Source organism: Phaseolus vulgaris, chromosome 3 (genome assembly GCF_051622355.1).
Source record: "Phaseolus vulgaris cultivar YP4 chromosome 3, ASM5162235v1, whole genome shotgun sequence".
Taxonomy (NCBI): domain Eukaryota; kingdom Viridiplantae; phylum Streptophyta; class Magnoliopsida; order Fabales; family Fabaceae; genus Phaseolus; species Phaseolus vulgaris.
This window is the reverse complement of record NC_143500.1, coordinates 25564840-25580314: the sequence shown is the minus strand read 5'-3', so window position 1 is coordinate 25580314 and position 15475 is coordinate 25564840. Positions and strand designations below refer to the sequence as shown.

At 42.5% G+C, this 15475-nt stretch overlaps 1 protein-coding gene across 1 annotated transcript; it reads right to left on the bottom strand.

Moving 5' to 3' along the window:
- Positions 1–4789: 4789 nt before the first annotated feature.
- LOC137806772 (uncharacterized) lies at positions 4790–5728 on the bottom strand. The gene has a single exon (XM_068607046.2). The coding sequence runs from the start codon at positions 5587–5589 to the stop codon at positions 5200–5202; it is 390 nt and encodes a 129-aa protein (XP_068463147.1). The 5' UTR covers positions 5590–5728; the 3' UTR covers positions 4790–5199.
- Positions 5729–15475: the final 9747 nt, after the last annotated feature.

Genomic DNA, 15475 nt, shown 5'->3' with positions numbered 1-15475 from the left:
AAGAACCAAGTTCTTATTACGATATGCTAATGTATTAAAAAAGTGTTTGTAATATATTTTGTAACGCTCTTTTTGATTTTTTTTGTAGTTGAAATTCATGTGAGTTTTTTTTTTGTTTGATAATGAAATCTGTCAAATGAAAAATGGGGACTTGTATAAACTTTACTTAATCGAAGAGTGGAGAAATGAAAATGTTAAAAAATATAGGCTCCATAACTTGTGAAATATTATTACAATATCAGTGCATTTAATTGGAAGATGTTGCTTTATGCAAACATGGTTTTGGTTAATTGCTTTAACCTTGAAGGCTGGAATCTACGTTTTCGCTCACTATTTAATTAATGACACAAACATATTATTTCCTCCTTCGAAATAATATTCTTTTTGTTTATTTGAAATAATAGTAATGTCTTTTAAGCTGCTTTTTTAATAATACGTAATTAAAAATATTGAAGGTTAAAATATTTGAGTTATACGGATTTATCCGCATCTAAAAGGTATACTAAAAAATCATCTTAATTAAACTAAATTTAAATAAAAATATATTAAATAACATTATATTAAGTCATCAATTATGTTTTTCATTTCATTTCATCTGCAATATAATATAAAAAAATTATTTTAGGTTATCATTAAAAAATAAATAACAAAATTATAATACATTAAAATTTTTAATTCAAACTTTAAATACAATTATTTATACCTTTCATTCCAAATTCTAACAACCAATTTCTTATGCAGATAAAAAACTACACATTATTTAAGAAAAGAGGAGTGTGATATTTATTAAAAATACAAGAACTCATTAAAAGTTGATTCACATGTTATTTATTTTGATTGAAATGCTTAAATGTCAGTTGTATGTTAATAGGATTTCTTTATATTGAATGCGGATAACTACAAAGTAAAACTGTTTAATCCACCGATAATATAGACCAAATTTTAAAATTCTGCATAAATTTTTTAATCTAAAAATACAAATCCACAGGGACACGGATGTCAGGTTATACCAGTAGTCCAAATATCCAGCTGCACTTCCATCCAGAAAAAACAAATAAAACGGTTAAAAATTGGAGAATATTTTAATATAAATGTATATGAATTAAATATTTTTCAGTCAGACTTGTCAAAACTTTGGAAATGCTGTTGTATAATATAAATATATATATATATATATATATATATATATATATATATATATATATATAAAAGAGAGAGAGAGAGTATTACTTAATAGGTTATATTGTTTTTAGTTAATATTTATTTTTAGTAAAACTACATAATAAACAACTAAAGTATTATGTTCTTATCTGAACTCGTCTGATAGAAAACGCAATATGTTTTTCTGTTTGTGGTTTTAATTGTTTCTAATGTGATATATGTGTTAACCTGTGAGTTTTTAAGTCTAATAATGATTTTTCTCAATGATAGACTCTTTAACCTATTAACGTATTAACCTATTTAACTGTAAGCCTGAGTATTAATAAAAGATTATCATTTAAACAAACTATAAAAAATTCAGGTTAAACTGAGTCGTAAGAATATATACCTAACTCATTTATTTATTTATATCCCTAAAATCAATCATATTATCATCATGACTAATGACTAGTGATAACTTTTTTTTACTTGTTTTATGCTTTTATCTTTAAGTTGTTAACTTGGAGAATTAAAGGAGGAAAATGTGTGTTTTTTAATTGAATAACTAATTTAAATTTAAAACATTTTTTAACTAGTACAAGATATAACTAAAACAAGACATTTAATTTGTAATTGATGTATTTAAAAAGTAAGAAACTGCTACAATAAGTATTTTTAGCACCTTAGTTAAGAAATTAAAAATAGAAAATGATGGGTGGTTTACCACTAAACTTAGTATTTAGTGTTTGTTTTATTGCCATCCAAATGGGTGTTTCCAACTCATAGAGTTGTATTAACTTATTGAATAATTTATGTTTTCTGTCACACTCAACGTTATCTTGTCTTACTGAACATTATCCACCACACTGTGTAAATCAATTGCTTCCAATCTCATATATTTCACAATGTCAATTAGAGAAAGGAGTTTTGACCTAATACCCATTCTCTCATCACTAGTTAAATTTGTGCTTGTTTCATCCCTTTTTTTTCCTGTTCTTACTGTCAAATTCAATAAACAGTGCTAACCATTTTCTCCATAATTATTCACATTATGAGATGAGAAAGAGACACTTGTCAGCGTCTTTTGTGGATCTTTCTATGACCAAGATTCACATTCTCACTTCACACTTCTATAACTTAATAATACTTCACATCATCTACACCACCACAGAATTAAAAACATATTGCAAAATATTTCAAGATGTTAATTATCATAACTATTTACACCATAAAATCAAGAAATTTAACACACCTTATGATTTTCAATTTAATGATAATATAAAATTACCCTCTCAATGTAATTTTTTTTTCTCAAGCATAAATTAAACTACTAAAATTGCAAGCTATGAAAGACAGTATTTTATACCAATAGTTCATTAGTTCGAGTGGAACAATATTCGATTTTCATAAACACAATTTTAAATTAAAATATTAAAATAATTTTTAAATAATAAAATAAATAATTAGATATGTTTTTCGTGTCCGTAGTATAACATGATATTGATTTTCGTTTTTTATATACATTTTAGATCATTAATGTTAGTATGAAAATTATTGGAATAGATCCTTCTACAATCTATTAAAAATAGTAATAGTGAATATCTCTGCAATCAAACACAACAACTAATTTAAAAAAAAAACTATCAATCTTTAAAAAAATTAACAATCATTTACATACAAAATGACTTATTTTAATAATAAACTATCAATCTTTAAAAAAATTAACAATCATTTACATACAAAATGACTTATTTTAATAATTTTTGTATTATAAGTACATGAATGATCTAAAATTTTAATCGGAACACAAAATTTTCTTATAATACAGTAACGAAAAATATATTTAACTATAAAATAAATTACAATTTTATAAAAAGATATTAAATGTGTTGAATCTCTTTGCTCTGGTCCCTAATTAGTTGTCTTTTATCATTGAATCTTAAATAATATTAAATTTTAATTAATATTACCTAATATTAATTTTAATTAATATTATCTAATATTTTGAAATGATATTTAGATATTACTAGTATTTTAGGTATTATTGAAGAGTCCCGATATATTGACACCCTCTGCACATCACACACATTTGACGCTGCAGACGTGACAATGACGTGACAGAGTGAGATTGCGTGCGAAAGAGTAGTGCAAACTTTAAAATAGGGTAAAAAAGAATATATTACATCGATTCTTAGAAATAACCGGTGTAATATTTTTTTTACTCAGAATGACCCATATTACATCGGTTAAGTCATCTAACCGATGTAATATATGGCCCATATTAAAAAAAATTGATTTTTTTTTTCATAAAGAGTGGGTGGGTCATAAACGTCACATAGGTAACCACTTACAGACACACGAGTAACCAGTTTTGCATGTGCCAGAACCTGTGGCTAGGTAACCAGCTTCGGTAGGGTTACTACATCGGTTAAACTATCTAACCGATGCAATATATGATTTTTACATCGGTTAAGTCATCTAACCGATGTAATATATGGTTTTTATTAAAAAAAAGATATTTTTTTTCATGAAGAGTGGGTGACCATAAATGTCACATAGGTAACCACTTATAGACACATAGATAACCAGTTTTGCGTGAGCCAGTATATGTGGAGGAACCTGTGGCTGGGTAGTTCTGGTAGGGTAACCGATGTAATATATGATTCTTATTAAAAAAATGATTTTTTTCATGAAGAGTGGGTGCCCATAAACGTCACATAAGTAACCACTAACACACGGGTAACCAATTTTGAGTGCTGTAACCACTTACAGACACATGCGTAACAAGTCTTGCATGTGCTACGAGTCATATATTATAATATAGAGCTAGTGTCACATGCTCACCAAATGTTACGTCTGCAACGTCAATTAATGTCATGCAAGCGGTGTCAAATGACTATTAATGATTAATTAAGTGATTAAATTAAGAGTAGGTATAAAATGATATATACAAAGTTTCTAGGATCTAACGTGGAAAGAGATCTTAAATTGCAATTTAAACAGCCTTGTGAGACAACCCCAAATGTTCTCTCTTTCCCTTTTGTTTATCAATCTTTGAGCCACTCGTATATTTTCATTTTCCATTTTGCACGATACAATGTTTACTTTTCAAAATTCACTCTCCCACAAAATCACAAGAACAAAAAACCATACCCAATTACTCTTTAACAACATTCCTTTTTTCCTTTTGACCACCTCATCAAACTGGGAAAATTTGCCATAAACAACAACAGAAATCTGTTGTCTTTTCATACTAAATTTGAATCCATGATCAACAATTAAGATTAAACAGCCCTAACTATGTATGTATTGGAACTAACAAACAGAAACACTTTCCGTGGTTCTTAAACTTAAATTATTTCTTTCTTTTGCTATTAATTTTAACTTCATATTATATTTATTTTTTACTTAAAATTTTCAAAAAATAATTATATGTCGATATTTCTATATCTTTTTTACATTCACTTTATAACTCAGAGAATTATTATTTTATTAAAATATAATATGTTAATGTTAATAAAAAATGAAAGATGGATATATTTTTCTGAGCAGTGATATCAAAGAAATATATAGTTTTCAAATTTAATTTGAGTATTCAAATATAGTCTTAGACACAGAAAAGCAAGAGAAAGGCACCGACAAGAGAATATCTCCTTAAAAACTTCAATCTTTCAAATTAAAATCCTCTCTATCACTCTGCCCTTTTACTTTATCACTTTTCACCTTCCCAATACATTTTTCATTCAGATCCCTACAAATTGCAGGTTCCAAGAACAAAGTTGCACAAAGAAAAACATTATTAACTTGACTGAAATTTAAAGGCAAAAACAAAGCAATTGAGGGTTGTAATAACCTGAGCAAGTGGTAATTAACACAATAATCTCACTACTGTGACTTGAATTGACTTCCATAATCCCAATTAATTTGGTAGATTCGATTGAAAAAGAATAGGTACATACATGTACGTACATATACAACATCATCGTCGCACTTGCAAAAGCAAAAGAGGGAGATAGATCCGGAATGTGCGAATGGAACCTTTTTTATTTTATTTGATATTCAGTCATCGGAATCGTCGCCGCCAAAGATGGAGACGCGGTTGTAGAGGAGAAGGAGAATGAGGAGAAGGAGGAGTGCGACGCCGACAGGGGAGCCGCTGACCCGGTGGATGGTGTCGGGCTCGCCGGTGGAGAAGAGGGCGGAGACAAAGGAGCCGCGGTCGGAGGAGAGGAACTGGATGGTGAGAAGGAGAAGGATGGGGAGAAGGAGGAGACCCAATGGACTTAGAAGCTCAGAGATTGCTTCGGTTATGGCCTCGCCCTGGTCCCCAACGAGAAAGGGCACTATGACAACGATTGCCACTACCACAGCCAGGAGGATCCCGTGGGGCGCACCTCCTCCACCACCACCGCCACCACCACCACCACCGTGTTGTCTTTCCGGTATCATAACGCGGAAACTAGAATGGGTTGAAAATGGTAATGAGTAATAAGGAGTTTGTGTGAAGGGGTTGCAGAAGTGGTAGGTAGGAGTAGGTGTTGCAGTAGTGTATTTGTGTGAATCAATGAATTAATGTGTGGTTGCTTTTTGTCTTCTCTCCTCTTTAAAATAAAAATAAGCTCTCAGGAAAGAGACGGGACAAAGTAGATTATTTCATTTCAGGAAAAATTACTAGATTTTAGTCAAATCAATATTTTTAGTTAAAAAAATATAAAAGTTGTATTATATAAAATATAATAATAAATATTTTAATTGCTTTTGTTACAAATTGTACCGTCTCGTCCCGGGCGTTGACCGGAAGTCAAAGTCAACCACAGGGTGAGATTCCTCAAGAGATCCAGGGAAGGAAAGCCAACAGGTCGACCGCTCGAGGCATCGCCCAAGAAGAGACATCGCCGAGCAGAGACATCGCCTGATGTAAGACATCGCCCAAGAAAAGAACATCGTCCAAGAAAGACATCGAACCTCAACGGTTCAGAACAAGTAACAAAGAAAGGTGGCCAAGGCCATAAGTTCTAGTACCTGTAGGGGGTAAAACCTGACTCGTAAAGTATCCACACCACTGCTGGGAGACCCTGGGATAGATACGACCCATGAGAGGGCCATGACCAGGGGAGAACCACGTGTATGATACGAGAGAAAGGCAGATACACCCCCAGGGGAAGTGACTAATGATTAGGGCGCATGAGTTGGCGCCCAAACGGCCAACCCACGAGACAGAAGCACTTCGCAGAGAGGAGGGCTCACACGATGGAAAAACCCTAAGTTGGGTGGCGACGCTGTGGGGCCCTCTGCACAGAATAACGGTCAAGTCAAAGGGGCACGTGGCAATACCCACGTGCTCATTAAAGGTTTCAAGGAAAGTTTGCTAAAGGTACGCGTTGAGTAAGTTAAGATTCGTATATTTCAAGGGACATTTTTATACGCTTTCAATGCGCTTAACTGCGCTCTAATGATGAGAGATGTATAAGAAGGGACCTTGGGAGCATTTGAAAGGGATCAGAGTTTTAACCTAATTCTGGCAGTTTTACACATAGCACTAACCCTAGTTGTTCTCGCTGCGCACCCACTGTGAGCACAAGGCAATTAGGGCAACACAGTTCTAGTCACTCAGTTATTTCTGACCACCTTCAGAGGGTGCGTCACCTTTGATGTTTCTCGCTAGCTGACTTGATCGTCGGAGTGCAAACGACCGCGAGGGCGTCCCTTTGTTCACTTCTTTTCAGGTATTGCAGACAGAGCTTGACGAAGGCGCCCTAGCTTGCAAAGACGAGCTGCGCGCAAAGACGATTCCGGTCAACCGGCCGAAACATTTGGCACCCACCGTGGGGCCGATATAAAATCAATCCCACCACACAAGTTTTCTCAGATCCAGTTGCAGTTTTCAACCCAGTCCCTTTGAGATTTTACCAAAGGCCATTGCTCGTTGAAGAATTGGTGCAGTTTTCACCAATTACCTTTGGTCGAATCTCTGTGCGATCGCGTTCGTTCGAGTTCCAGTTGCCAAAACTCAGATAGGATAAGAGAATTCCCAGAAAGCTATGACCACAAGGCCTGCACGTGCTAGGAGTGAAGAGATGACCATGCAACAACTCATGGGCATGATGCAAGGGTTGCAGGAAGCAATGGCAGCATCGAAAGTGGAGTAGGAGCGCATGCAGGCGGATCTCGCAGCTTCTCAGGCGAGAAACGATGAGCTCCACCGTGCCAACGAGGAGTTACACCGTGGATGGCGCGGTGGAGACGAGCCTGAGGCTGCATCCCCGCTTAGGGAATTCACAACGCTGTTCTCACAGGCAATCCTAGAGACAGCAATCCCCAACACGTTCACAGGGCCCAAGGTAACTGATCCTGCCTGTTGACCAGAACGCTGGAAACTGCCTCGTCAAAGGATCGACGTGTGCACCGCTTCACACCTCCGTTCCTCTTCGAGATCCACCTCAAGAACCTGCAAAGAAACAGAGCGGCGCCGCTGCGGCCGATCGCACTCCAACGCCCAAGTCAGTGACCGAATCACCAAATACTAAGAGAACAAGAACCGTGCAAATCCTCTCTCACAGTCAGCTCTATAACTCGCAAGCGTAAAGAGTATAATCTGAACGTGCGTACCTTAGAAAGTTCGTTGAGAACTCTTATATACCTGGTTACTTTCTCTCTCCTGGCAGTTACAGACTTGGACACGTGGCTCGTATCCAACTGTACACGTGCCATCATCTGGAGCCTCCTTGACTTGGGCGCTGCTTCTACTCTTGTTTTACTAAGTTATCTATGCATGGTACTGCTATGGTACTGCCCAGTACATAGCCAACTTGGGAGTGCGATCTCTACTGGAACTGGCGAGTTAGGGTGCCTTCATATACCTTCCCTGTGGTCTCGCCGGCCGCCTTCATAATCTCCTTCCCCTTCATCTTCGACGATGTGCTTTCTCTGGCGATCTCCAATCGCTTGGTCGCCTGAGTTTACACCTGGCGACTTCATCTTTAACCCGGTGATCGGAACACGCCAACTTAATAACTGGCGACTTCACGAGCCCCCCGACTTCCTTCCCTTCTGCCAACCTGGCGCCTTGCCAACACGCCTATACTGTAGCGGGATGCCACGTCATCTCTCCCGACTACCAGGGCGGTATAGTAACCTTCACAGGGATGGAGGATCCTGAGGCACACCTCACGGTGTTCCACACACAGATGTTGTTGGTTGGCGGTTCTGACGCCGTAAGGTGCAAGCTCTTCATGAGCACTTTGACTGAGATGGCTATGGATTGGTTCATCAGCCTCCCAGAGGGCCACATCACGTCCTTCGCCCAACTCTCACGACTATTCAGAGAGCAGTATTTAGCCAATAGGGCCCCAGCCCCAGTCTCGTATGACCTTTTCGACGTAAAACAATTTCAAGGTATGACCCTGAAGGAATACATAAGCCGCTTTGGGGCACAGGTGGTGAAGGTGGGTACCACAGATGAACCCATGATTGTGTACGCATTCAGGAAGGGGGTACGTCCCGGGTCTTTCAGTAAATCGCTTAACTGCAGTCGCCCCAAAACTTTTGCTGAAGTGAGGCGACGAGCGGTAGAGCACATTGCCTCAGAGGGCGAGGCATACGAGAAGTGCACGACCGTTGCACCCACACGACCAAGGGCGCAGATACGCACGCAACCTGCTAGGGTTCACGAAGCCGCCACAGAAAGAAAACACCCAGACAGGAAGCGCACCTATGAGACAAGAAGGGCCCAGCCTAGGGGTCGAGCAGAAGGGAGAAGAGAGGGAAAAAGGCCACTAAGAAATTTTTGTGCCAAATTGTTGTGGTGGAACTCAAAGACCTCATCGTTGTGCCCAACATAGCTGACAGGTTGAGGCCACCGGTAAAATCTGACAAGGTGCTGGGACCTCACAAGGAATCGTGGTGCGAATTCCACGAAGCATTCGGGCACCATATTAACAACTGTTTGGCGCTGGGTTACCAGTTGGATGAACTCATAAAGAATAGCTTCTTGAAGGACTACTTGGTGGAGAAGCAGACAGGACAATCGTCAGGTTTACAACCGGCGAGCGGTGAGGGATAGCAGCACGAGGTACCCATTCACGGCGAGATTCACACCATAGCTGGTGGGTTCTCGAGCGGTGGGTGTACTGCGTCACAACGCAAGAAGTATGCAAGGTCCGTGATGTCAGTAGAAGCTTTTGAGGATCACTCGCTCGACGTGGACATCACGTTGACCAAAGAAGACCTTAGGGATGTTGTGCCCTACGACAACGATCCCATTGCGATCTCGTTTGTTACGGCGGGAAGGATGGTTCACCGAGCGTTGGTCGACCAAGGGAGCTCAGTAGATGTGATGTTTTGGCCGACTTTCGAAAAGTTACAGTTGTCTCCGGACCTGCTGAGGCCGTATGGGGGCTGCTTATACGGTTTTGCTGGTGATCAAGTGGAGGTCAGGGGGTACATTGAGTTAAGAAAGACATTCACAGATGGGGCGGCTTCGCGTACAGAGAAGATCAGGTACCTTGTCGTGAACGCTCCTTCGACATACAATATCCTGTTAGGAAGGCCAACACTCAACAGGATAGAAGCTGTGCCCTCCACTAGGCACATGAAGGTCAAACTACCTTCGATGGAGGGGGTGGTCATCACCATCCGCTCTGATCAAAAGGAGGCAAATAAGTGCTACGAAAACAGCCTCAAGAATAGGCGATTAGTGTGCCATGTAACCACAACGCCACCACCTGGTGCGGGGCCCGGGCAAGAAAACCGGCGAGTTGTGGACGCAACACTTGAAGTGGCCGCCGAAGGGGATGTGGTGATGGCGGATGTTGAGAACGCCACTCGGATGAAGGAGGAAGAGGACTGCCCGGAAGTCACCAGGGAGACGGGAATCGCGAGGGCGGTCATCGCTAGTGAAAGGAGGCCTCAGCCGGTCAAGGACTGGCTCGAGAAGGAGATCGGCGGAAAGACGTTTAAACTAGGAAAGACCCTAGATAACGAGACGCAAGACCAGATCGCCAAGGTGATAGGTAGACATCTGGACGCGTTTGCGTGGTCTGCCTCAGATATTCCGGGAATTGACCCCGATTTCTTGTCCCATCGTTTGGCAATGGACCCCCAAGTCAAGCCAGTCCGACAAAGAAGAAGGAAGTTCAACGAAGAAAGGAGACATGCGATCAGAGAGGAAACACAGAAACTCCTCGCCGCAGGCCACATCAAGGAGATACAGTATCCAGAATGGCTCGCCAATGTTGTATTGGTGAAGAAGAGCAATGGGAAATGGAGAATGTGCGTCGATTTCACAGATCTGAACAAAGCCTGTCCAAAGGATTCCTATCCTTTGCCAAGTATAGATGCCCTGGTGGACAGTGCCGCAGGGTGCAAGCTGTTAAGTTTCCTAGACGCCTTCTCGGGGTACAACCAAATTAAGATGCATCCCATGGATGAGGAAAAGACTGCCTTCATGACAGAGAGGTCGTGCTATTGCTACAGGGTGATGCCCTTTGGGCTGAAAAATGCGGGAGCCACGTATCAGAGGCTGATGGATAAGGTGCTTGTGCCTATGCTTGGGAAGAACGTGCAAGCTTATGTTGATGACATGGTCGTGACATCCCTGGAGAAGAATCAGCATGTTGCTAATTTAGAAGAGCTATTCGTTACGATAGCCAAGTACAAGCTGAAGTTAAACCCCGAAAAGTGCATTTTCGGCGTGGAGGCGGGAAAGTTTTTAGGGTTTCTCTTGACTGAAAGAGGAATCGAAGCAAATCCTGATAAGTGTGCTGCCATTTTGGCGATGAGGAGCCCTGCTACTGTTAAGGAGGTGCAGCAGCTTACGGGTCGGATGGTCGCACTGTTGCGATTCGTGTCTGCTAGTGGAGAAAGGGGCCACCCGTAGTTCTAGTGCTTGAAGAGGAATAATAGGTTTGTCTGGACAAGGGAGTGTGAAGAGGCTTTCGTGAAACTCAAGGAGTACTTGGCGAGCCCGCCGGTTCTGTGCAAACCTCAAGTGGGAACGCCCCTCAGGTTATACTTTGCCGTAACCAAAAGGGCGCTGAGTGCGGTGCTTGTCCAGGATCAAGATCAAGTCCAGAAACCTATCTATTTTGTTAGTAAGGTGTTGCAGGGCCCAGAAGTGAGATATCAGGCCTTGGAGAAAGCAGCGCTGGCGGTTGTGTTTTCGGCGAGAAGGCTACGTCATTACTTCCAGAGCTTTGCAGTATTGGTGATGACTGACTTACCCATCCAGAAGGTTCTAAAGAAACCGGACGTAGCTGGGAGGATGGTAAAATGGGCGGTGGAGTTGTCAGAATTCGACATCAGGTATGAGCCCCGAGGACCGATCAAGGGGCAAATCTTCACTGACTTTGTGGTTGAGCTATCTTCTGAAACAGCGCAGAGCGCCGGGAGTGATGATCGTTGGGTACTCTCGGTGGATGGGTCGACCAACCAGTTGGGTAGCAGGGCTGGAGTTATTTTGGAAGGGCCCAACGGTGTGTTAATAGAACAATCTCTGAGGTTTGCCTTCAAAGCCAACAATAATCAAGCGGAGTATGAGGCGTTGATCACCGGTATTTTGTTGGCAAAGGAGATGGGGGCAAAGGTGCTGATGGACAAGAGTACTCCTTGCTGATCACTGGGCAGGTGACCAGCGAGTTCCAGGCCAAGGATCCGCAAATGGCAGCTTGCCTAGAGTATGTGCAGGAGCTAAGGAGGTCTTTTGCTTTGTTCGAAGTGGTGCACGTGCCAAGGGAGCAGAATGCCCGAGCTGACTTGCTAGCCAAGCTCGCCAGTTCAGGCAAGGGGGGCAGGCAGAGGACCGTTATAGAGGAAACTCTGAAGACACCTCGAGCATTCGTAGCAGACCACCAGGTTCTTCAAGTTTGCAAATCGATGGAAGGGATGGCGAGGAGTCACAGATCTTTAACTCAAGAGACTTTGAGGACGCCGAGAGTTAGAGCGCACCCAGTAGGAGAGGCAAAGATGACGCAAATTTGTGCTATCCACGAACCAGATATATGGATAACGCCATACCAGCGCTACATGGCAGATAACGTTCTCCCAGTGGATCCGACGGAGGCCAGAAAGGTAAAGAAGAACTCCAGCAAGTTCACCCTAATCGATGGTGAGCTGTACAGGTTTGGGTTTACACACCCCCTGTTAGTATGTGTGCATGGAGAAAAATGCATGAGAATTATGGCTGAGCTCCATGAGGGGATTTGTGGGAGTCACATCGGAGGTCGAGCCCTGGCGACAAGAACTCTCCGTGCAGGTTATTATTGGCCAACCATGAGGGAAGATTGCAAAAGACACGCCGATTGGCACAAGGCCCCCCCAGAAGAGCTAAAGTCAATCTACAGCCCCTGGCCGTTCCATGCATGGGGAATCGATATCCTGGGACCTTTTCCGTTGGCGATCAGGCAAATGAAGTATTTGGTCGTGGCAATCGAGTACTTCACAAAGTGGATCGAAGCAGAACCAATAGCCCAGATCACCGCGCAAAAGATTCAGAGTTTCGTGTGGAAGAACATCGTGTGTCGTTTTGGTGTGCCCAAGCCCTTGGTATCAGATAATGGGACTCAGTTTGCAAGTCACCTGTTGAAGAAGCTGTGCGAGGATATTGGGACACAATAGGTGTTCGCTTCTGTGGAGCACCTGCAAACAAATGGGCAAGTGGAGTAAGCTAATCGAGTGATATTGAGAGGCTTGAAGAGGAGGTTGGAGAAGGCAAATGGGTCTTGGGCGGAAGAGGTTCCCCGTATAGTGTGGGCATATCATGCCACTGAGCAATCGGGAACCCATGAAACCCCGTTTAGCTTGGTGTATGGGTGCAATGCGATGATCCCAGTTGAAATCCAGGAAAGCTCGCCGAGATTCCAGAACTTTGTGACGGAAGACTTGAACGCAGAAAGGAGAATGAACTTGGATTTGCTGGATGAGGTCAGGGAAGAAGCGAGGGTGAAGGCTGAAGCAGTAAAGAGAAGAGTTGAACGCAAGTACAACTCTAGAATGAAACCAAGACAATTCAGAGATGGCGACCTGGTGATGAGGAAGACCCACCAGTACGAGATGCAGAACAAATTGTCGCCCAAATGGACAGGACCGTTTAGAATAACCGAAGCAATCGGGAACGACGCCTACCGCTTGGAAACACTGGAAGGAGGGGCGATTCCTCGCACTTGGAACGCCACCCATCTCAAGTTTTATTACAGTTAAAGCATTGCAAGTAGCAATAAAACAATTTTTCAAGGGGGCACTCTTTTTCCCTAAAGTGGGTTTTTTAATGAGGTCACCCAATAAAGAAGGTTTTCAAGTTTATCAAAGTTTCCAAGCTCATTAAGTCTGCATACTATTCGTTTTTTTTAAGTTTTCGGAAAGAGATTTCATCGCCTTTGTGTAATTTAAAGCAATGGTGAGTTCAGATCGTATGCATCCAGTAAAAGTCTTAAAGTATAAAAGTTTTAAACCCTCATCGCCACCTGGCAATCAGAGGTGAGAGTTAAGTTTTAAGTCCTCATCGTCATCTGGCGATCGGAGGCACCAACTTAAAGTTTTTAAGTCCTCATCGCCATCTGGCGATTGGAGGCACGAGTATAAAGTTTTCAATTCTCGCCGACGTCCGGCGAGAAACGATTTTCACAACTCCTTGTCCTTCTCGCTCAGTTCCTTAGCTTTTTGGTCCCTGTCGGTTTCAACTTTGCCCAGAAGGTCCTCCCTCTCGATTGATTTGGCCTCGAGCTTATCCACATAGGCCTTGTTAGCTTTGAGGGCTTCCTCCAGGTCAACTATTTTTTCCCGCTGAGGCACGAGCCTGCTCTCGAGTTTGACGACCTCTAAGAGTTTATCATTGAGCTTTTTGCATAGCTCAGTGCTACTTTTACGTTCGCTCCGCAACTCGTCCCTCAGGGCGTTCTCTAGCCGCGAAAACTCCAGTCCCCGCATCGTAATATCACACTTAGTTTTTGGACTTGGGCCCTCGCAGTACTAGCTTCGAACTCGTATTGGCTCAAGGAGTCCCTTAGAGCCTCGCCCATCATCTTGTGAAGACGTTTCTCCACACACTCAGTAGTTATGGCGCTAAGATGAGCGGCGTGGGCCTTCAAGACTTCCTCAATGGGGGTTGGAAGAGCTGGGATTGGAAGAGGTGTTGAGGGCTGGTTCTCCCCACCACCCTCATGAGATTGGACGGCGAGGGGAGCATCAGGGCATGTTGGTGGGACGGTTGACTCCACTGCAGGTTGGGGGGATGATTGAGCACCCACAACTTGCTCTTGAGCGCCCCCAGCAGCTGAGGTGTTCGATAGGAGAGCATCCCCTGCGCTCTCAAAGGGTGTGGAGGCGCTGGGGGGATTATCTACATAGTTTGGGCCTGTGCTTTCGATTGTTGGTGGCTCAGTTGTGGTCGCTCTGTTCCTTTTACAAACAAGCCCATCCTCAGTGCTCTCGTCCTCGTCTTCATCCGATACCACTGTAGGATTCTTCCTTTTGGCCCTTTTTGGTGGTAGCTTTTTCCTCTCAGGGGCAGGAAGAATGGCAGGGAAAGGTGAGCTCGCTGGAGGGGACTCGCCCAGGGCGGCAGCAGCTTCTGCAACTGAATTCGGGACGGTTTGAGAGCCCGCCGCGAGTTTGTGACGTTTGACGCAGACCTATGTAAAAGTCTAGTTGACTTTCATCGAATTCAAACTTGATGATCGAGGAGGTGGCCAAAACGGTGTTGGAGGAGGCCACTTCTTTCCAGAAGCTGCACAAGTCTTTGTCAAGGTCCCCCATTTTTTCCGGACTCCTAGCCTTCCGAAAGGTGTCCTTGGATTCCTTCTTCCCCTTGTTAACCCAGTACAAGGGGAACCCATCGAAAAGGGTAGGATCCCGATCATTGCAGCACACGCGGACAAACTTGCCCTTCCAGTCCTTGTAGGATTGCTGGAAGATTGAGAGGATGGACCTCCCAGCAATCCCATTAAGGCTCACCCACAGACGATCCCCCGGGTTCTTGGCCTCGAACAGAAATAGGAATACGTCTACAGAGGCTGGGTGGCCTAGGTGTGCGCAGATAATTTGATATGCCCTGACGAACTCCCAGCCATTGGGGTGCAGCTGAGCAGGGGCAATGTTAAGGGGGGCTCGTAGAAAGGAAAGTAAAAACCTAAGCGTAGGAATAGCAAAAACAGAGAACGAACAGCCCACAACGTATGCTCCAGACAGTTAATGGATGATGCAAACCGATTAAAATGTAGCAAATATCAGTGGAAGGGATAAAAAAGTTACCTTTTGATAGTCAGATTGAGGGAGTCAAAGCGTTCGCTGAGGCATTTCGAAAGTTTGAGAATGAAGAAGAAAATAATGGAACAGTGAAGTG

What these genes read in the sequence shown, in the direction of transcription:
- LOC137806772 (XM_068607046.2), bottom strand. Translation starts at nt 5,589, where the DNA reads ATGATACCGGAAAGACAACACGGTGGTGGTGGTGGTGGCGGTGGTGGT.